This window comes from Mercenaria mercenaria, chromosome 2 (assembly GCF_021730395.1).
Source record: "Mercenaria mercenaria strain notata chromosome 2, MADL_Memer_1, whole genome shotgun sequence".
Lineage (NCBI taxonomy): Eukaryota > Metazoa > Mollusca > Bivalvia > Venerida > Veneridae > Mercenaria > Mercenaria mercenaria.
The window spans coordinates 82,329,145-82,350,235 of record NC_069362.1 but is presented as its reverse complement, the minus strand read 5'-3'; the positions used below and the strand labels follow the sequence as shown (position 1 = coordinate 82,350,235).

General features: G+C 40.8%; 2 protein-coding genes across 3 annotated transcripts in view; one reads left to right on the top strand and one right to left on the bottom strand.

Annotated features, from left to right (window-relative positions):
* Positions 1-1,863: 1,863 nt before the first annotated feature.
* On the bottom strand, positions 1,864-11,026 carry LOC128549670 (uncharacterized). Its single transcript, XM_053526900.1, has 2 exons — positions 10,871-11,026; positions 1,864-3,929 (listed from the first exon to the last, which is right to left on the bottom strand). The coding sequence occupies exon 2, from the start codon at positions 3,922-3,924 to the stop codon at positions 1,864-1,866; it is 2,061 nt and encodes a 686-aa protein (XP_053382875.1). The 5' UTR covers positions 3,925-3,929; positions 10,871-11,026.
* Positions 11,027-11,132: 106 nt separating this feature from the next.
* LOC123564434 (macrophage mannose receptor 1-like) overlaps positions 11,133-21,091 on the top strand; it is a 69,909-nt gene continuing 59,950 nt past the window's right edge. For both annotated transcript variants that reach the window (XR_008369916.1, XR_008369915.1), the window contains exons 1-7: positions 11,133-11,384; positions 15,611-15,693; positions 15,988-16,059; positions 17,680-17,803; positions 18,660-18,757; positions 19,149-19,226; positions 19,810-19,924. The gene's annotated coding sequence lies outside the window, so the exon portion shown is untranslated. The remainder of the gene's footprint in view (positions 11,385-15,610; positions 15,694-15,987; positions 16,060-17,679; positions 17,804-18,659; positions 18,758-19,148; positions 19,227-19,809; positions 19,925-21,091) is intronic.

Sequence of the window (21,091 nt, the reverse complement as noted above, 5' to 3'; positions counted from 1 at the left end):
CTTTCCGTTATTTTGGAATCCGTCTTTCCGTCCACAGACACATTGGTTTCCGTTCATGTAAAAGAGAATGCTTGCATGGATTGAATTTTTATTTTGTATGCATATCCTTTCCACGCCTGTAACGTAGTAAAACATCTAAGCCGCTTTTTTGTGGTAAGGCCATTCCCTTGATCAACTCAGTTTGCATACCATTTACACAGCAGGTGGCAATAGCTTACATGTGAATAAGATGCATCGCTTTTCATTTAATAGAACAAAGATTGGGAGCTTACTAAAACCGAAAAAAAGGGACTGGAACAATTTCACATTTAAAGCAATAATGCATTCTAAAAGTTTTGTTTGTAAGTCTATTTCCTCATCAGTTGAGGCATTTTCGGCCGGTTTCCACTTTCAGTACCTAAACCTGGTTGTGCAAATATATAACACGCCATCTTACATGTAACGAATATCACCCGCGATTTTCTACGTCATACATCATGTGACCAATAAAGGCGCGAAAAGTTGAAATTGTACTATTATGAAATCGTGAATTCTTGAAGTGGAAATCGTGAATTCGTGAAGTGGAAATCGTGAATCCGTGAAATCGTGAATTCGTGAAGTGGAAATCGTGAAATCAGGAAGCAGAAATTGTGAATTATGTAGTAGAAATCGTGAAATCATGAAGCAGAAAGCGTGATATAATGAAGTTGAAATGTCACCACGGGTCTTTCGTACTAAACCTTTCAGTATGATTAGAACTTGTCTTTAGAAAGATAGCAACGTTGACGTTTTGATAAATTCATTCACGGGTTGCCGCTAATTCGTTCAATGGTTTTGGTTCCTACCTTAAAGAGAGCTTCGTGAAGTTAACGTTGTTCAGTGGTGGTATATATACGAGACGTCGTTTCTACTACAACCTTTATCAGTTTTGTTGCAAATGAACGACATTTTCTTAAGGTATAAAACTGTTCTACATACTCCAATGTGTGGAAGTATGACGCGACTGAAAGTCTAAAGTGTACGTGTTTTGAAAGAAAACATCGTCCCAGGATACAGTAAGAATATTTCATTTTACATTGCAGTTCAATAACAAATCTTAGCGTAATTTACACAAGTATCTGATCTGAGCATACGTTCCCTACATATCGCATATTGTTCTGTAAATGGGGCCTTAAAATGTTCTTTAAACCGCTGTTGGTATTCTGCATGAAATTGTCCTTGTGTTGAACCCGCTACAACCCTTACAATGGACTAATATAAAGTATATAATAACTTACCAACTTTGTCAAGCGCTGAATACCTTCTAGAATGAAGTAATTTGTGTAACGTTCTGCCAATAGTTTTTCCAATATGGCGGCCTCCTAGTAAGAGGGCGATCCCAGCATCCTTTACGTCAGCCAGCAGTTTCGCGGGCGACACACATGAGTGATCCGCGTCTACTACACTCCTCCCAACCCTATAAGGGAGTGCATCTATGTCAACTGTATCAGCCTCTCGGAAATGTCTGAGCCTGCCATGTTTGATGTTCCAACCAAACGTTGTAGGTTGGATGTCCTGGGTTCAAACCAGTACTAGCACTAGGTTGTCCGCATATTTTTTCTACCCTGGGCAACCTGGAGTCTCCCGGCAAAGCCGCACCTTCCTTGACCAGGAACCAGCCTTCACAGTTTAGGTGAAGCCTAGTCGATATTAGGCCCTGCTTAGGCCAACTCTGGAGGCATCTTTCTGACATAGAGCCGTTCCGTGTTGGTGGCGGCTCTTTGAAGAAGATCTCTCCATGGCTCACTGCGGATCTTGGCTACCTCAGCTGCGGTGTACCCAAGGCAGCTGGTGTCGACCTTCGAAGGGCTGCACCAGGAACCGGAAAGTATGGAGCATCAGTCTCTAGGAGAATTCGTCCGGATCAACATGCCTTATCCAATCCAACCTGTCATGGTCCCCAGGCTCCTTATATTTGGACACCACCGAAGTGAAACCGAAGTACGTGCTTGGGTACTCCGCAATCCATCTCTCTGCTAGTGAGCGACTGCCCGTAAAGCAATGGCAGTGGATAAGGTGTTCCCGTCCCACTGACCGATGCGCCTTCAGAATCATGAGGACAGTCAGCCATGCTTCGTCGGATTCCGTCCCCACACTCCTGCAATGTAACACTAGGACATGGTTTGGTCCTAAGCAATCTAACGCCTTCTCCAGATTCAACATCTGGGTATACCACTGATTTGGTGGCTCATTGCGCTCCAAGCCAACTTCCCCTAGAGCAACCACTTCGGGCATATTCAGGCGATCCCTGAACCGTCTCCAGTCCTCTTCAGTCCCTGAGTTTTTCCGGGGATGCCATCCAATAGCAGGACAAACTCCTTGGCTGACCCAGTTCTTTATGTCTGTTTTAGAAGGGTAAGTTTCTGGGTCACAAAACACGCCAATGACCCTTGGTACCTCAATCTCATATTCTGGTAAAGTTGACGAGCCATCCAGAATACTGGAGAGATTCTTCTCTCTTTTCCCTAGTTTCTCCATTGTCCGGTCTAAATGACGATGGCTGTCAAATCCAACTGCGAGTTTAGGCAGTAGAAGTTGTTCCTCTTCAGACGGTTCGAATAGCTCCCTGAAGGTGTCCCGCTGTTCCGGCCTTAGCAACGAAACCAAAGAAATGAGCCTGCTCCACTCGATTAAGGAAAGAACACTGCTTCCATGATTACGGAGCGTCAAATCCTCCTCACGCTTGTTCAGCACCTCTCCCAGCTCACGCATGCCCTGCTGTAGGTCAGTTACAGGAGTTTTAGTTTCAGAAAACTCCCCAATACTTTCAGCCAGCGTCACCAAACTATTCAGCGTCTTGTGAGCTCCCACCAGCATTCGCTGGAGATGGACAAGAGCCGTCCTCCTCCTCTCAGCAACTTCCGTGCCATTCAGCGCAGGATGAAATAGCAATGGCAGATGTTTTTTGAAGGCAGGTTTTTCCTCCATTCTGTCACTACATCCTTGAATTGGGCATCTAGGCAGCGCCGATTTAGGACGCTTGCCAGACTCCTGGCCTGCCTGCTGCGAGGGGCTCCGTTTTCTCGGCTGCTCCTCCCTATGCCTGTGGCTGTCATCTCGTTGACGCTGCCTGTCTGACATACCATGACCTCGGTTATCGGGGGGTCTCGGTCTGATTGGGCCCGAGTTGCCCCTATTGCCTGATGAATGCCCTTGCTTATGGGGCTGCTTTGGGTTTCCCCTACTCTCCTGACCTCGGTCGACATGCTTGTCCTTCCGGGATTCTCTCCGGCTCTCTTCATGCCCTTCTTTGTGGGCCTCACAGGCACTATCTCGGTAATCCTGACGTTTTGGGGATTCCCTAGACTTTTCCTTGGTTTTAGGCTGTTCAGAAGAAGCTTTGCCCTTTGGAATATCCTTCACCCATGGCTTAACTGGGCTGACAGGTTTAGTGCCAGCTGGCGTACGTTCCGGAGTCCTAGGTCTGTCTGGCGCGTTCACCAACTGGACATCATCTTCCAACAGACGAGACTCATCTTCCTCGGTCAAATCCAACTCCATCTCTTCCTCCCCCTCCAACAGAGACGATGCTGCTTTCCCTGATACCAGCTGCTCAATCCTTTCGATTTCAGGATTTGATTGAATTCTTATATCCTTGCTGGGGCCCTGGACTACCTCACTCCAAGTGCGTTGCTTCGGCGGAGGGAGTGGTGCCACATTAGCTTCCAGCCATGACCTGTTATGGAAGTTGAGCTCCAAGAGGTCCCTTGACAGTTTTTTAAGCCAAGCTTTCTTGGAATTTCTGGACTTTGCCAGTTCGACCTGGCTCAGCAATGTAGCCTCGGCCTGCTGACGGAATTCTGGTGGGCACATAGTTAGTGTGGTCACCAGTGGTTCTGTTGGAGACAGCCTACCAACCTTGGAAAGGTCTTGTATCTCCTTGAGATTTTGCTCATGATTTGCCATCTTATCTGCAAATAGAAAGAAGAGAATTTAAATAACTTACCACGTCCCTGATTATGTTCTACCCTTACAATCCGCGCACTGGTACATGCCAATGTTCAAGGCATCTGTCGGAGTAATATCCACACATGATCCATGGAACCATTCCTCGCAATGATCACATTGTATCATGAATCTCCCCTGCCATTGTTTTCTGCAAAAGCAATAGACTCGGTCGTCCCCTCTGGCAGTTTTAGTGCCCTCGGGGTTAGCCTTCCAGTGTTTGATCCAGCTTGGCAACTGTCTGTCTCGACATGGTTTTAATCGATCATGATTAGCGACAAACACTACATTCCTAAGCTTCACCCTGAAAAGATAAGACGACAATCTTGTGACGATTACCCCGGGCCCTTTCCAAGGCGGACATAGCTTCTTACACTTACCCTTTACGGCCGCTGTGTCAAGGACATAGACTGCATCACCTACCTGGTAAGATCTTTCAAATAATCTCAAATCATGGTCACGTTTCATTCTCTTTGTGCTAGTTTTTAGTGTTTTCCTAGCAACTTCATGAGCCTGCTGTAGACTTGTTACCAGCGATGTAACATGTTCATCTGGACTTACCTGTTTATTTTGACCCTGTGGGAACATCAAACTAGCTGGAGTATTTACTTCCCTACCCAACATCATCTTATTTGGTGTAAACCCTGTCATACGATTGACCGAAGCACGAAGAGCGCCGGCCAATTGTGGCAAGTACTGGTCCCATTTGTTTTGGGATTTGCCTATGAAACAACGCACAGCGTCCATTAAGGTTCTGTTATACCTCTCCACTTGTCCATTACTAGAGGGTCGGTATGGTGTGGTTCGTGCTTTGTGAATTTCTAGAACAGAGCATACTTCAGTGAATAGTTTAGATTCAAAGTTTCTGCCCTGGTCTGAAAAAATTTCAAAAGGTACACCAAATCTCACAAAAAAATGATTAACCGCACCTCTAGCTGTATCCTCTGCTGACTGAGTTGGTAAGGGTATACACTCGACCCATTTGGTGAACTGGTCCACCATCATCAAGACATACTCATTACCTTGAGAAGTTTTTGGGAGAGGCCCCAAGAAATCAAGGTGCACCCGTTCCATGGGCACCCCTGCCTGGTGTTCGGACAAAGGGCTACGGCCATGCCTGCTTGTCTTCTTGTTTTGATTACAAACAGCACACCCTGATATATACCTGGTCACATCATCCTTGAGCCCATACCATGTGTACTTTTCTCTAAGTCTTTCTTTAGTTCTCCCTACCCCTTGATGACCTGAAGAGGGGAGGTCATGATTTAACCCTATTGCAATCTCTCGTAGCTCTTTTGGCAAGACAAGTCTTTTGTCATCTGTATCTGGGTCATTTAGGTACAAAACCCCCTGGATAAACAGAATTCTTCCCTATTCAGCCAATAAGATTTAAGCGCGGGACTAGCTCGGAACAATTCAGATGGATCTGGCTCCCGAATATCGTCTAACCATTCAATTATAACCCGAAGGTCTTCGTCAGACCATTGAGCCTGTTTTAGCTCATCTAAAGAAAAGCCCCAGCTATATAAGGTTCGATTGCTTACACCTGGTAAGTCTGTGTCATTATCTTTATCCGACTCACCACTGTCGTCGTCTGTCTGAGTCACAAGAGGTTGTTTAGATCTGACTGGCAAAGGCCCTGTTTTCGACCTATTGTCAGCGGTATCACCATCCACTGGCTTTAGCGGAGCGTCGGAGTCTGTTTTCGGCACATCCGATCCACCCTGGTCTACTGCTGCATTATCCCTTGCCTTACCCCGGGTAGTAACCATGTTAACACCTACCACTCCATAGCAACCTGCAGGTTCTTCAGTTTGCCATGGAATGTTGTCGATTACAGACTGCAAAACTTCTATGTCGTCTTGACATACTGCACCAGATTCTAAATGCTGCTGAGTTGTGCAACAGCCAAGAATCTCTGATTCTGAGTTATCTAGATGAAACCCTTTTTGGTTCAAGACTGGCTTGCCACTGTCGCTGTTCAGGCTGTTTGAATTTCCCCAATCAATCCCGTAGATGTTTTCACCTGTGCCCCCATGGGTCCTCACAGTTTGACCATCGCTGGAGTGGCCAACAACAGCGGAAACCGTCAAAGCTGATCTTGTCACCAATGGCACTGCATCATCTACTTCTTCTTGGAAGACTGCCCAATTTGTTTCATGAGCCCTAACACAATATTGGCACCCACCGCATGGTAAATTACCAGGTCGCACCCCGGCACTGTGACCTTCGCATGTCCCCTCTACAGCCGGCATTCTGGACAATGCATCCGCGTTACCGTGTTCACGACCTGCCCGGTGTTTCAACACCATATTATATTGAGATAGCTGTTCCAACCATCTCGCCAACTGACCTTGCGGTTCCCGGAAGTTCATAAGCCATCTTAAGCTTGAATGGTCAGTCCTAACCGTAAATGGTTTGCCTAGTAAATAGTGCCTGAACTGTCTTGTAAAACGCACCACCGCCAGAAGTTCTTTCCTGGTTGTACAATACCGACGTTGCTCCTTTGTTAGAGCAAAGCTGCCATAGGCGATGACTTTTTCCATGCCTTGCTGCACTTGAATGAGTTCAGCTCCGATTGCATAATTAGAGGCATCAGTGTCTAGAATGAATTCATCTTTGAGATTCGGCAACGCTAATACAGGTGGTGAAATGAGAGCTTGTTTTAGAAACTCAAATGCTTCCGCCTGTTTCTCAGTCCACTCGAATTGTTTTTTCCGAGTGACAGCATAAAGAGGTTCGGCAATTTGTGAAAAGTTTTTCACAAATCCCCTGTGGTAATTGGCCAGCCCCATGAATCTCTCTACCTCCTTGGCTGATTTTGGAGGTGGCCAATCTTTCACTACTTGGATGTCAGTGTCGGACATCTGCAAGGAATCACCTGTAACTCTACGCCCCAGAAACTCAACCTCCTTCTGAAACAATGAACATTTCTTGGGTTTTAGTTTTAACCCATACTGTTTGAACCTCTCCAGGACCTCCCTCAAGTTTTGGAGGTGATCCTGGAAGCTCGACCCTAGCACTAAAATATCATCTAGGAATGCCAAGACGATCTTCCATGACAAACCACGCAATACAAGATACATGACACGCGCATATGTGGCTGGAGCTCCGCAAAGTCCAAAACCCATACGCACATGTTCATACAATCCGTACTTAGTGATGAATGCCGTTTTCTTCCGGTCTTCTTCCCGGATAGGCACTTGCCAGTACGCAGAATTGGCATCTAGTTTAGAGAACCAAACACTACCAGCCAGCGTATCTAGGCAGTCATCCACTAGAGGTAATGGGAAGACATCTTTGGTTGAGGATGCATTCAAAGCTCTGAAGTCCAGGCACCAACGAACTGAGCCATCGCGCTTTCTGATGAGAACTGGTGTCGATGCCCAATCAGATGTGGACTCTTGAATAACTCCAGCTTTGAGCATTTTTTGCAAGTGAGCTTCCTCTTCCCCCGCAAAACATGCAGGTGTGCGGCGCAACCTTTGTTTTGTAGGTTTAGCATCACCTGTATCTATTGTGTGCTCAATAGCATCAAAATGACCTAGATCAAATTCGTCTTTGGCAAAGACATCCTGATATTCAATCAGGATTTCCTCAAGTTCTGAACTTTGTTCCTTGTTTAAGCGTTGGCTTGCTTCTTCCCAGACGGATTTTAAATGCTCTGGGATACCAGTTTTGATATCCTGTTCTACACCTTGGTGTTTATCTGTCTCATTTTCTGAGACCTCACCTACCTGATAGACCCGTACCCCCTCCGCAGACTCCTCAGCCAGAGTGTCAGATATGGCATATGCCTTGCCTAAATCCTTTCCTTTTTTGACTAATCGATACCTGTCTCCCGGATTAATTAAACATACCATGGGATCTGATTTTCCATTTCTTACAACTCTAGGGGCAAGAAATCCCAAGTTTTCATCTGGTTCAATGACATAATCAGGTAGTGGTGTTTCCATTTTACACTGTTATCGTACTACAGAATGAGGAGGTACCACCACGCGCTTAGCAACAGTAACTCTAGCAACCTGGGGCTTGTCCCCATATGATGCCTCATCAAGCGCTATCCTCATGCCATCAAAATGCAGCACACCCCTACCCATATCGAGAACAGCTTGACCCCTTCTTAAGATGTCGATACCAAATAGCATATCTTGCTCAATGGGACCTACGTATAAGGTCTCTTTGTACCAACGTGTCCCTATCCTGATTTTGAAAGGACCTGCAATGAAACCAGACATAGCCATTTCTCTCCCAGCAGTTAGAAGTTTCACCACCTTAATTTTTGGTGGAGGATTTTTCAGGGAATTGTAAACAGAGTCAGATATTATAGTGACTTGGGCAGCAGTATCTACAACTGCCGAAAGTTGACGGTCGTTGAGTTGAATTGGCATGGAAAATTCAGATGCTGACTTTATTTGACATACAAGTACTTCTTCTACCCCTTGACCACCATTAGGAACTGAAAAGTCCTGTTTTGGCACTTGGTTTTGTTGGGGACCATGGTGTCGAGTATCAACTGTACTGGTCAAAACCGGATTTTCGGATGCCATGTCGTCGGGTTTTCCCTTATTGCTTTGTTTTTACAATTGATCACTTTGGGTACCATGCTGTCGGGGATTGTCTGTATTCTTAAGAATGCTATTGTCTGATACCAAACTACTTTGAGTCGGTGGAGAACCTGTTTGGCCAAGTTTTTGGCACTGGTTGTTGAAGGTACCATACTCTTGAGTGTTGACTGTAGCTGAAAAAATGTTATGATTTGGTGTGTCCTTGCTGTTAAGATGAATAGGACTTAGTTTTTGACCTTGGTTTTCAAGATGGCCATGATGTTGAGGTGCTACTGTATCAAAAAAATTATCTACGTATGTATCCGTATTGATAAAATGATCATTGCATGGTTTTTGCAATGAGTCCCCCTGGGTACCAAGCTCCCGAAGTTCAACTGTACTGTTTTTTAACTGTTCCCTGTTAACTGACACTTGGATCTGGCATGTAAGCGGATTGGACAGGCCTAATTCTGAGGATTGGGTCGGGGTTCGGCCGTACTGCCCGACCCCTTGGAGTTTAACTGTACATTGCGTTTTGGGCAATTTCGTCTAAAATGACCTTGTTCACCACAGTAAAAACAACCACTTGACCGCGATGGTCGACCTCTCCCTCGCCCCCTGTTTTCCAGGATTGATTTCTGGAGACGTTCCTCCAGATCCTTAAGGGCCTTCATAAATTCTGGCTCTTGCGGTGGCTTGGAAGGTTTTTGAAAAACTTGGTTTACAGTAAACAGGTCATCATCTGATTCGGTACGCCGTTTTTGGCGATCAGCCTTAGACTTACCGTACATTGCTATGTGTACTTGCTGATACTTACGGACCAGCTGGATAGCATGTTGCACGGTATGCGGTTCTTGCATACAGACATGGTGCCCTGCATCTTTATCAACCATACCCTGGCAAAAACGATTAACGGCCTGTTCAGTGCAGAACTTATCCGGAAGATCCTTGTACGCTCGGGCAGCCAAAGTCAGAACTCGGTCTGCCCAGTCTTCCAATGACTCACCCTGGTTTTGGGTGGCTTGCTGAAATCTTACCTGAGCAGCAGCCGGCACTTCGCGTTCACCAAGTCGGTCTCCCAGCTTTTTCAATAAAGCACCAAAAGTCAAAGGTTCTGACCTATCGCTGATTATCGCATAGTAATCAAGCGCTTTTCCCTTTAGGCTCCAGCAGAGGCAGTTTAGGCACTCTTGCTCGGTCCAGTCATACGCCTTTGCATACCTGGTAAATTGCATTTTAAAAGCCTTCCAGTTACCTTTCCCATCATAGGTTAGATTCTTTGGAAGAGTAACAACTGAACGTTTCGGCTTTTGTTTAACCGAACCTTCAGTTTTCGGCTTGCGTGATGGCTTGGAGCGGTGCAATTTCCTTGAGCTGTCATCATCAGAGCTACTTTGATCAGTTTCAGTAAAATCACCAGAAGGAAAATCACTTACCTTATCCGGGCCAGTAGGTAGTTGGTAATATTGAGAGGATTTAGCCGAGTAGACCTGTTTGGTTTCACAGTCAGGATTTTTTACCTGTTCTGGGCCCGCCTGTTTAGACAAATCTTCCATCATGCCCTCTTTTCCCTCCTTCAACAGTTTACGGGCTGAAGCGAGAACTGTCAGTATATCACCGTAAAGGGGTGGGGTATCTTTAGACCCCGGCGGGGAATGGACATGCATTTCCCCCCTTGAAAATTCATCAGAATCCTCAAGGTCTGAGCTTTCCGCCTTAATTTGGGCTAGTTTAGCATTTTTGGTAAAATCTATTTGGCTCAATACCTCTTCTGAAAAAGACCTACGGGCAATTGTTTCTAATACCTCTTTATTTAGGTTGCCGCTACTCTCCCGTACAGCAACAATTGCAGAAGCCAACTTGAATTTTATACCAGGTATTTGTATTAATTGTTCCACAGAAGCAAAGTTTATTGCCACTGGCCCCCAAGGAAGATTACTAGGCTGATTGTCCATGTTTAGGGACATTCGTAAACTTACACAAATAAATTAAACAATTGAAAGTGCTGTATTTCCACGAAACGGATGTTTACACTTTGCAAACTATCGGAAAAAGGTTAGTTTCCGGTGAGCATGCGCAGACGTTTCACCAAACAAAAATTGCCTAAAATCGTTTAATTAGACAAATCTACGATGAAACCAATCCTACAATGATGTTGTAACACTGCTCGAGCGATCCAAATCAGGTTCGAAGTACTACAGGGTTTTTTTGAATGCACTGGTGCTGCGCTGTATTGCGCAATAGGGAACGTGGTAGCGTCTTCGAAGATCGGCGATTCTGAGCTTTTTAAACCGCTGCCACCAGTGTTGAACCCGCTACAACCCTTACAATGGACTAATATAAAGTATATAATAACTTACCAACTTTGTCGAGCGCTGAATACCTTCTAGAATGAAGTAATTTGTGTAACGTTCTGCCAATAGTTTTTCCAATATGGCGGCCTCCTAGTAAGAGGGCGATCCCAGCATCCTTTACGTCAGCCAGCAGTTTCGCGGGCGACACACATGAGTGATCCGCGTCTACTACACTTGTTTCACAGGATGATCCATTGAACGTTGCTCTATAACGACCAAATTTGCTTGAAAAGCTGTATGTTGATCACACGGTACTAGCTGGGTCGTTCTTTGATTTCACTAATATAGAATTGTCAATGACTGACATCTTTAACCTTTTAAACACGAATCTCTAGTCTTTGCGAGATAAACACATATATACACAATCGTTTCATTCTATTTTTGAATGACTAGCCTGTACACGTACATTTGGGAACAAAATAGAAACATAAAGTGACCTCAATTTACCATAACTGTAAATCGGTCGACATGATCGTTGTTAAGCTATTTGTTCTTGGTTATATTGGCTTGTTCTATTTTGGTAAGTATGATATTCTTTATCTATGATCAACAGAGCTTCTTCAGTACAACGACATTCAAAATAGACAATATTTTTTAATGACCTTAATAATTCTTTTGTTTAAAGGTCTGTTTTGCGTGGATATGGTCCTTAGTTTAAAGAGCAGATGACATTGTGTAGGTCGACTGTTCGAAGAATAAATAGAGCTATTGTACCATCCTTCTTAATTGGTATCCCTTATAACCATTTAACCCCTGACAATACACCCAATCACTCCTCAGATTTTTTATAGTTCGTATTGTTTCACATCAAAACTTGTACTCACCTCTGACCCATGTCATCTTCCCCGTTAATACTTTGGTGGCTACAATACCATCGTCCTCGTAGGAATATTGCAAAGACTGTATCAATATAAAGGGGAAGTAACATTATGTTGGAGTTTGCATAACCACTGTGACCAGTCCCGCCATGTTGCTACAGTCCACACCTTCAAGTCCGAGATCATGATAACAGAACATTTGCACATGGAAACCTGAAAACATTTTAGAGACATTTGCAGGTATATATCTACAACGATGTACCTGGAACCTTTCGAAACACAGAGTGCAATTCCGTGAAAAGCGGCGTATTTTTCCAAAATAATGGGCTTGCCTTGAACGAGTGAAAATTGGCAGAGTGCAATTTCAACTTGAATTTATAGAGGGGGCTCAGGATATGGAGCCTGCATATCACAGAAACTGCCAAAGACAAACCCAGAAAGCAGGCACCATATTCAAGGGGTGATTAGACAATACTCAAAGCTATGAACATCACAATATTGGAATCATCCAAACGGAAAGAAAATTATGCTGAAAAAGCTGAAAAATTAAACGTTAACAGTAACACAACATAAACGTCCTGTTAAACGATCTGAAAAGATCGAAAAATAACAACTCTCCGTTAACAAATCAAATTTCATTACCCTAGCAGTCTTTAATTAAAAAAAATACTCCTCTTCCTGAAATGGCACAATTGATATTCTCTTCGTCATCTTTGAAACCATTAAAGATAATTCATTGGAACTTCAAAAGTGGTGATAATGATCATAAGACAAGTTCACCTAGCAGCTCCCATTGTTGACCTATGTTTTCAAATAACGTCAGTTTAACACTAGATTATTAAAAGATTACAAATACTGTAGTCTTCGGTTAAGTATTTACTGCATAATAAACAGTATCAGGAATTGAAAGTATCAAATCTAGTTTGATTATCAAGATAAAATATGAAAAAAAAGCATTTGTGACTTATTTAGTGATTTGTTAAAAAACAGGAAATGCCATTCGTAGAAGACATCCGCCCATACATAGTTCAACAAGCATGGATATATGTGGGTGTGTATAAATGTAAATATATACCTGTACACAACGACTGAGCATATGAACGAATAATAATTACACAGAAGTAACAGACATGCACAGATATACATGAAGATGGAACATAGCAGGGTACCACCTTGGAATGGTCAGTGTCAAAACACTACGGATGCCGAGATTACACAAGTATACTGGTCGTGGCACCAGATTTCACTCTATAACCATAATCTAATATTACAAGACGGTGTAAATAAAAGTACTCCCCGTCCAAGAAAAATCTGTATGCACGAAACAGTAAAAACTAACACAAATACGCATACTAGTAAGTAAAGATATACAAATAAATCAAACCAAAGAACCGTAAACGTATACATTTACTCGATGACTTTGCAGAAGCCAGAGCACCGAAGGAAACATCCTTAAGGACATGGCGAAGTAGGGGAACAGTTATCAAATTAGTATGTTCCTGGACAGCTGCCATGGAGTTTCGACCTCTCATGTCATTGCACAACCAAAGAGGAAAGCGTATACAGAGGCCCATCATAAAAGGACTGACCACTAAACAGGCGTAGCATTCAGAAATAAAACATTGGATATCTTTTATAAATAAGGGCCGGGTCGGATGTTATGCCAAGACCACATCTCCATAAAAATTAGGTTGCGAAATACCTTGTCACAGATACTTTTGAAGTTAAGTACTAATACCGAATAACGGTAAACGATTTACGAAGTTTACGATAACGGTCGCCTGCTGCTTACGGTAACAGTATATAACTTTACGAAGGAAAAAGTCTTCAAAATAACTATAGGCTCAAATGGTGCTTACCCTGTAAGATGTGGCAATGGGTACACCTTCATCACTGTGGGAAAAATTTGAAGTCTATATTTTCATATGTGTAATACCATTATCAACGGAGAGATGAAAATCTGAAAGCAATGGTAACCGCATTGTTAGCATTATCTAAATTAATTCTCTAGGTTTTATATCAGCAATAATAGAAACAAAATACGGATTCCAGCCCCGTCTGGTATGCAAGAATTGCCTGTTCTGTGAATACTGTTCTAAATTTTTAATGAGACAGCCCATCGATGGAGCCTAAGTCTATATTCATAGCCGTAGTACAAACACTGCTGCTCAGGTATATGTATACGCCTGACAACTTCATTTTATTAAACAAACAAATTGATTCTGTGTTATTTTATTTTCTGGTCCTTTTGGATCTATGTAATAGATTTCCGCTTAAACCGGTGCTAGAGGGTGTGTGGGGTGTTGCTCTTTCAATCACCTCTCATGAACAGACTCAGTCAAAGCGAGTCTGCTATTATTTTTTGTTTGCATTCTATGATTCCAAAGGATCTTCATATAGCACAACAGCAATCTTGCCGTATGGCGGCCGTAAAATGTCTCCCCGTACTTGAATTCAGTGTTGTTATATTTTCTTTTCTGGTTCTTTTGGATCATGGAGTCCACTTTCAATATCTCTGTAATAGAGTTAAGCTTATGGCGGTGCTGGTGGAGGGAGTGGGGGCGGGGGCGGCGTGAGGTTGTTGCACTTTCCAAAGATTCGGTCAAATAGAGTATGCTATTATTTAACTTGATATATACTCGGTAAAAAAAAGTCCTGCATTCTTCATTATAGCGCAAATTAAAAACTTACATGCATTTACCATAGTCAACAGATATCTGTTACAAGGACACTGGTCGAAACAGAATGAAAATCGATACATAAATGATCAAGTTATAACAGTTTATATGCACTGGGGGTAAGCCTTCAAAAATGGCAAAATTAGCAGTAAATTTGAAGTGCTCAGAATAGTCTAGCTTGCATTCTTTCCTGACACACTGACCATACACAGACAAAGTCCTGAATATGAGTAATTTATTCTTTTGTTGATCAGTCAAACACATAGTAACTTAATTACTTTGTTTGTAAAATGAATTTGATAAAAGAAAATAAACATGCAATCCGTATTCAAAGTTTGGTCACTGTCATAGTAATGGCTAATGTACTGCCAAGGCGTCCGTTAAGACGACTAACTAATGAAGACCGTGCTCGTGCCCTGGGACATTTAGAAGCTGGTATGCGACCCCAGGATGTTGCAGCGATATTTGGAATTCACCGGAGTACTGCTGTTCGTCTTAATCAGCGGTATCAAGCAGAGTGTCACATTCAGCGTGGAGGATATACGCATTATTAGTGTTTGGTAGTAAAACAGTGATTTAACCATTTTTGACAGAGGACCCTTTGGGACTTCTTTTATGGATTACTCAAGAACAGATACTTGGATTTTATTTTCGTTTCCAGTTCTGTGTTAAGCTTTGATTAAAGTTTATTCTGGTATATTCATGTTTGTTGTGTGGCATATAACAAAAATATAGTCACCCAAAACATCGGCGTGTGCAGAATTTTTTTTTACCGAGTACAAATTTTGTTAAATACACGCACCGACATTTGTGCACTCAAATCACTGAACAAAATGCAATGCTAGAGTAGCCGATGAACTAGAGAAATATTATTTAGATTTTCAATACATTCCATCAAAGTGTTCAAGAAAATTGATTATTCAATACGTTAGGCGAACCGAACTAATCTAAAACCCGATAATATCAAAGTCTTGTACGCTTTTGTTTAATTTTTCAAAAATATATTTAAATGAAATACTAACTTTGAAAAATGCAGTAAGATTCAAGACACATTTTGATTTCCTTTTACTTTACGATATGTAAAACAAAATCGTTCGATATTTTTTTTAAAGTAAAATTTTAGGCGCGAGGTATGTAGTTGCATATGAAGAAGTTATGTACCTATGTGAGTCTTTAATAAATTATATATAAATGTTCTGAGCTGATATTTAGTTTAGACAGAATGGTAAAAGTGATTTTATTACTTGCAGCACAAGCGGAGCGGTGCTTTCGTTGTGCAGATGTAGCGGACCCAAGTAACTGTACCAAAATTGAAACATGCGGACCAGATCAGGTAGGTCTGCAACTCAAAACACACTTTGAAGTTACTACTATTTTATTCAAGAGAACGTTTTCAAATGCGAATGGATTTACCTCTCAAATATTTTTCTATTTGATAAAAAACTTTATTAGTCGCATTTACCCGAAGAGTTAATAATAGTAACATACTTTTACCAGAAATGGGTATGAATCTGGCCTACATAAACATCGGATCCATACGCATGCATAAAATCAGCTCTTGTTTATATATATATATAAGTTCAAAAAAGTTTCTTTCACAGTTAATAAAATTACATCTTCAATTTAGACTTGCTCCATCAGACAGTTTGTGACAGCTGTTGGCGATGTAATGTACAGCTCTGGATGTCTTGATAAAACGGTATTCAGATTTTCAAACATTTACCTAATGCCACAATCTTAGAAAAATCATAAAATATTAAACTGGTTCACATAGTTTATGTAGATGCTACGTGGATATGAAGTGAATAATTGCAAACTAAGGCCAACATATTGGAATAAGAAATTGCTTCCATCAGTTACGTGTGAATTTGTATTGTAATATAAGATATAAATGTATCAGTTTTTTATAAAGCTTTCTATGATTTCCATGTACTATTAGCTATAAAAGAACATACATTACCATACACAATACAATTTATGTCCATAATAAGTATGACTATGTTCAAACCAATACGATATAGTCAACTTCAGTCGTCAGTTCCATCTATGATTGCTATAAACATGTAATTCTGTATTTTACGACACAGCTTACCCGTTATTTCTTATTTTGCTAATATCTTATTTTTTTTAAATAAATGGACAGTTAGACCATGATTTTGTTTATAACATTAATATCAAAATTACAAAATATCAAATTAGGCATCTATAGATATATTATATGCATTAATTCCCTCTACTTCGATAGGTCACAATAAGGTAGAGCTGGTACCTAAAAAATTAAAATTCATTTTTACAGATTTTCCTCAGAATGAAATGATAGCTAAGTGCACCAATTTACTAAATATATTTATAGCTTTCCTCCTCTCAATGTAAAACGGAGTACCTTGTTTATTTAAAATGTGAGAACCACTAGACCCAGAAATTGAAACTTCATAGGATGATTGAGTATGCAAATGATCCCTCTTAATGTTTGGGTCACTAGCTTTAAGGTCAAGGTCACAGGGGCCTGAACATAGAAAACAGTTTCCGATTAACAACTTTACAACCATTTGACCAAGAATGTTGATACTTCATAGGATGATTGGACATGCAGAGTAGAAGACCCCTATTGACTTTAGGGTCACTCCTTCAAAGGCCAAGATCAAAGGGATCAGAACATGAAAAACCGTTTCCAATCCATAATTTAGGAACCTCTTGACCCAGAACGTTGAAATTTAATGAGAAGATCGGATATGCCGGGTAGATGGTCCCTATTGCATTGCAGTCACTAAGCCAGCCATCAGTGTCTCTTTGGTTTCTCTCCTGAGCCCTATTGACCAGTTATATACTACCATGCTTCGGGGGGGGGGGGGGGGGGGGGGGGGGGGGGGGGGGGACATGCGCTTTTCTACAAAAGCATCTTCTAGTTCATATAGATTATATGTATATATAATTATATATTTTATTGCCTAACATATTTTGTTTAATGCCTTTGTATTCTATGCAAAGTAATAAGCTAGCTCTACTGTATTTTTTCTGTGAACCATCGATCTTCGTGTAGGACTAATTTCCGTGAATTCATTAACCCGTGAAATTTAATATCAACGTAAGTAAAAGTAATCATTTCATACCTCTTACGCTGTGAATAATAATGTTTTAAGTTATGTTTCAACTTACTTTTCATCAACTGTAATAACCTAAAAGAAAATTTGTTTGATGTTCATGAAAATATAGAAATTATCTCACTTCTCAATGAGATATTTTCCAAATTTGCTTCTGGCAAAGAAATATCCTTTATACTTAACATAAAAAACTAAAGAATATTGTTAATTTCTTCCAGAAATGTGGAACACTTGGCAATATTTTCGGAAGGAGAAATTTATCTGAGAGAGGTACTGATGTAACCACATGCCACGAATGTTGCGATCAAGATTTCTGTAACAGTCAAGGATGTGGTACAACAGGTAATCTTTTCTTCTACGTATGTTATTTGATGTAATGTCGACATTTCGTTGGATAATAACAAGATATTAATGTTTGTTTGCATTGGGTTTAACACCGTTTTCAACTGTATTTCAGTTATAGTTATTCAACGGTGGGCAGTTAACCTAACCAGTGTTTCTGGTTTCTGAACCAGTACAAACCTGTTCTCCGCAAGTAACTGCCAACTTCCCCACATGCATCAGAGGTGGAGGACGAATGATTTCAGACACAATGTCTTCTATCAAATAGTCACAGAGAACATACGCCCCTCCGGGGATCGAACTGACGACCCCGCGATCTGTAGACCTGCGCTCTCCTTATTGAGCAAAGCGGGCGGACGGCAGATATGAATGAGACCTGCAGTATGAATAATGACAAACAACTGTAATAAGCAGAGGAATTATGATCATCAATAATATTTTATTGGTTAAAGAAAAAGGAGAGAATATCTTCGGCAACACAGTTATAATAGTAATGGTAAAAGTTCAAATACTCGTAGTAGCAGCAGTATTATTACTCGTGTACCAGCAATATCAGCAAACGTATCTTCAACAACAGAAGCAGCACTGAAAGTGAAAGCGGCTACTAAATAATGTTATAACACAGTATGTTACTGCTATCGCAATGCCGACAGTAGCAGCAGCATTATATCAAGTAGTTGTACCAAAGCAATAACACATAGATTAAGTACAAAGAACATAATACAAAGTTTATTTGTCCTGTGGTTAGTGGCAACATTGCAGTCGCAGCAGATATAGAACAGCTGTAGTAGTTGTAGAAAGAAATTTCAGAACTAGTACGCAACAGATAATCATTGTCATTTCATTTATCCTTCAGCAATATCACGTGATAAGCGGGGACCTTATTGTTTCACGTGCGATGCCAGCCTGGACCCTCAAGCTTGCACTGACATTAACATTTGTAAAGACACTGAGGTGAGACAATTAATGAAAGCTGCAGTTGTTTGAAACTGAAAAATCGCTGGGCATGTAGTTTTTCCTTTCAAGTGCTTAAACCTATTTAGTTTGGAAAAGAAGACAATTTAAAATGACACAAGTGATATCTGACACGCGACCGAATGTACTTCTATTACACCATGTGGCAGTCATCATCTCTAAAAGGCGGATATTTGTAGTTGGAGAACTAAATATGCTCATAACTAACAATCGGCTCACGCATTTTAGTTTGAACCAAATTAACAAGCTATCGGACAAGGTGTATTTTTGACCATCGCAACCAACGTTTCTAATTGTCGCAGTTTGTCAGTGTCCGAATTACAGCACCATGAAATGTGTTATAAAGCCATTTTTGCATAAACCATTTCAGGAGTGCATTGTTGTTGTGTCTGCACATTTGACCAGTTCCTCGCAATTTGTATACACAAGTATGTGTGAGTCTAAAGCGGTAAGTTAATACCTTTAATTGTTAAAGTGTCATTATGCTTATCTTACTGCTCGTAGTGTGCTTTTGGTGAAATTTTCGGTTGCTGTCCATTTAAATGTGTTAAATTAACGGTAACGCCATATAAGTATATGAAGTTTATGCTTTAGAAATAAAGAAATCGACTAATAAAATAATAGCTCTTTCCTTCAATCTTCTACTCAGTGATCTTTCTTTCCTATAGGTAGAGATTTCTTTAATTGAAGGGATGCAACTCCTGTATGCATTTTGACCTTTCTTAAAAATACTGCCCCATTCAAAATAAGAAAAGTCATATTTGGAAACTTATTATTTCGTAGAGGTTACAGGAAGAATTTGGCATATTAGGTTAAAAACTATGATTCCCTCCACCCTTTTTACGCGCACATCTATTTCAGCTGGAGTTTTACTTGAAAAATGCGCATGTTTTCATTTTAATGGAGTTAATCTTTAGTGATTTTGTGATCGTTGTGCAATTTAAAAAAGCTTGTGAATTTCTTAATCTGTTATGTGTAACAAGTGCGTTATCAAAAAGCCATATACATTATTTAATCTGCATGTCTTCCAGGCATGTGCGGCATTCTCTCATATCGGCACAAATGGTAGTTGTCCGCCAGTTTGCTGTAACCAAGACTTTTGTAATGACAATTGCAGACCTGGTGTACCGGCGACTAGCCCTCCGGGTAAATAACATTTTACAGGGAAATGTAACGATCGAAGGTGGTTTTCATACGAAAGTCGTTAGTATTTTCCTAACAACGCTATTCTCTCTCATCGTAGTCTAACTGTAATTGTACAAGTCTTCTTTGAATTAATGCATTTCTGTCTTGTTATATTTCCATCTCTTTCGCTATGTTTTAGATTAAATATGTGCTAGCTATTTTCAATGAAATCTGTTTATATTGAAAAAAAAAATGATACATTGTAAAATACAGATTAAAGCAAGTCACTTTTTCTTTATTTTAGTTTTGATACATACTTATTTCAAGCTTGAAATTTCTGTCCAAAATCCAGTACAGTACTAAAAGTTTTATTCACAGATAAGGTGTATTTCTTGAATGGAAAAAAATCTGTGATCTGTCATCATAATAAATCATGAATATATAGATAAAACTTTATCAAGTGGATAGCTTATTCAGTGAAAAAAATTCAAGTGCAAGACCTTCCCTATGTTAGTATAAATGCAAAATTAGTATTTGGATTAACAAGCATAGTAACAAAGAGTGAGTAGATATAAATTTACAATCAAGACCGGTATAAAAATTAAGCCTGCACAACAAGGATGATAGGTCTCTAGTCTATGCTCTTAACCTGCTGGGATGCAAATAGATTTGCACCTTTGTGTCTGTCTATTCAAAGTCTTGTTTGCAGAGAGTTGCTATCTAATGATTTTTTAGCTCAAGGTGAACTATTGTAACTTGTCATTGTCCGTCGGTGTACGTCGTCCGTCGTCCGTCGTTCCTCAACATTTGCCTTGTTAACACTCTAGAGGCCACAGTTGTGACCCAATCTTTATGAAATTGGTCAGAATGCTTGTATTGATGGTCTCTAGGTCAAGTTCGAAACTGGATCAGTAGGCCAGATCAAAGGAAAACTTTGTTAACAGTCTAGTGTCCACAGTTTAAGTTTAAACTCATGGGACTTGGTCAGAATGTTTGTCTTGATAACCTCTAGGTCAACATTAAATGTTGGTCATGTGGGGTCAAAAATTAGGTCACCAGGTCAAATCAAAGGAAAAGCTTCTTAACACTCTAAAGGCCGCATTCTTGACTCTATCTTCATGAAACTTGGTCAAAATGTTTGTCTTGATGATATCTAGTTGAAACTTGAAACTGGGTCATGTGGGGTCA

Excerpts from the sequence above, each read along its gene's own strand:
- LOC128549670 (XM_053526900.1), bottom strand. The coding sequence starts at position 3,924 with ATGGCAAATCATGAGCAAAATCTCAAGGAGATACAAGACCTTTCCAAG.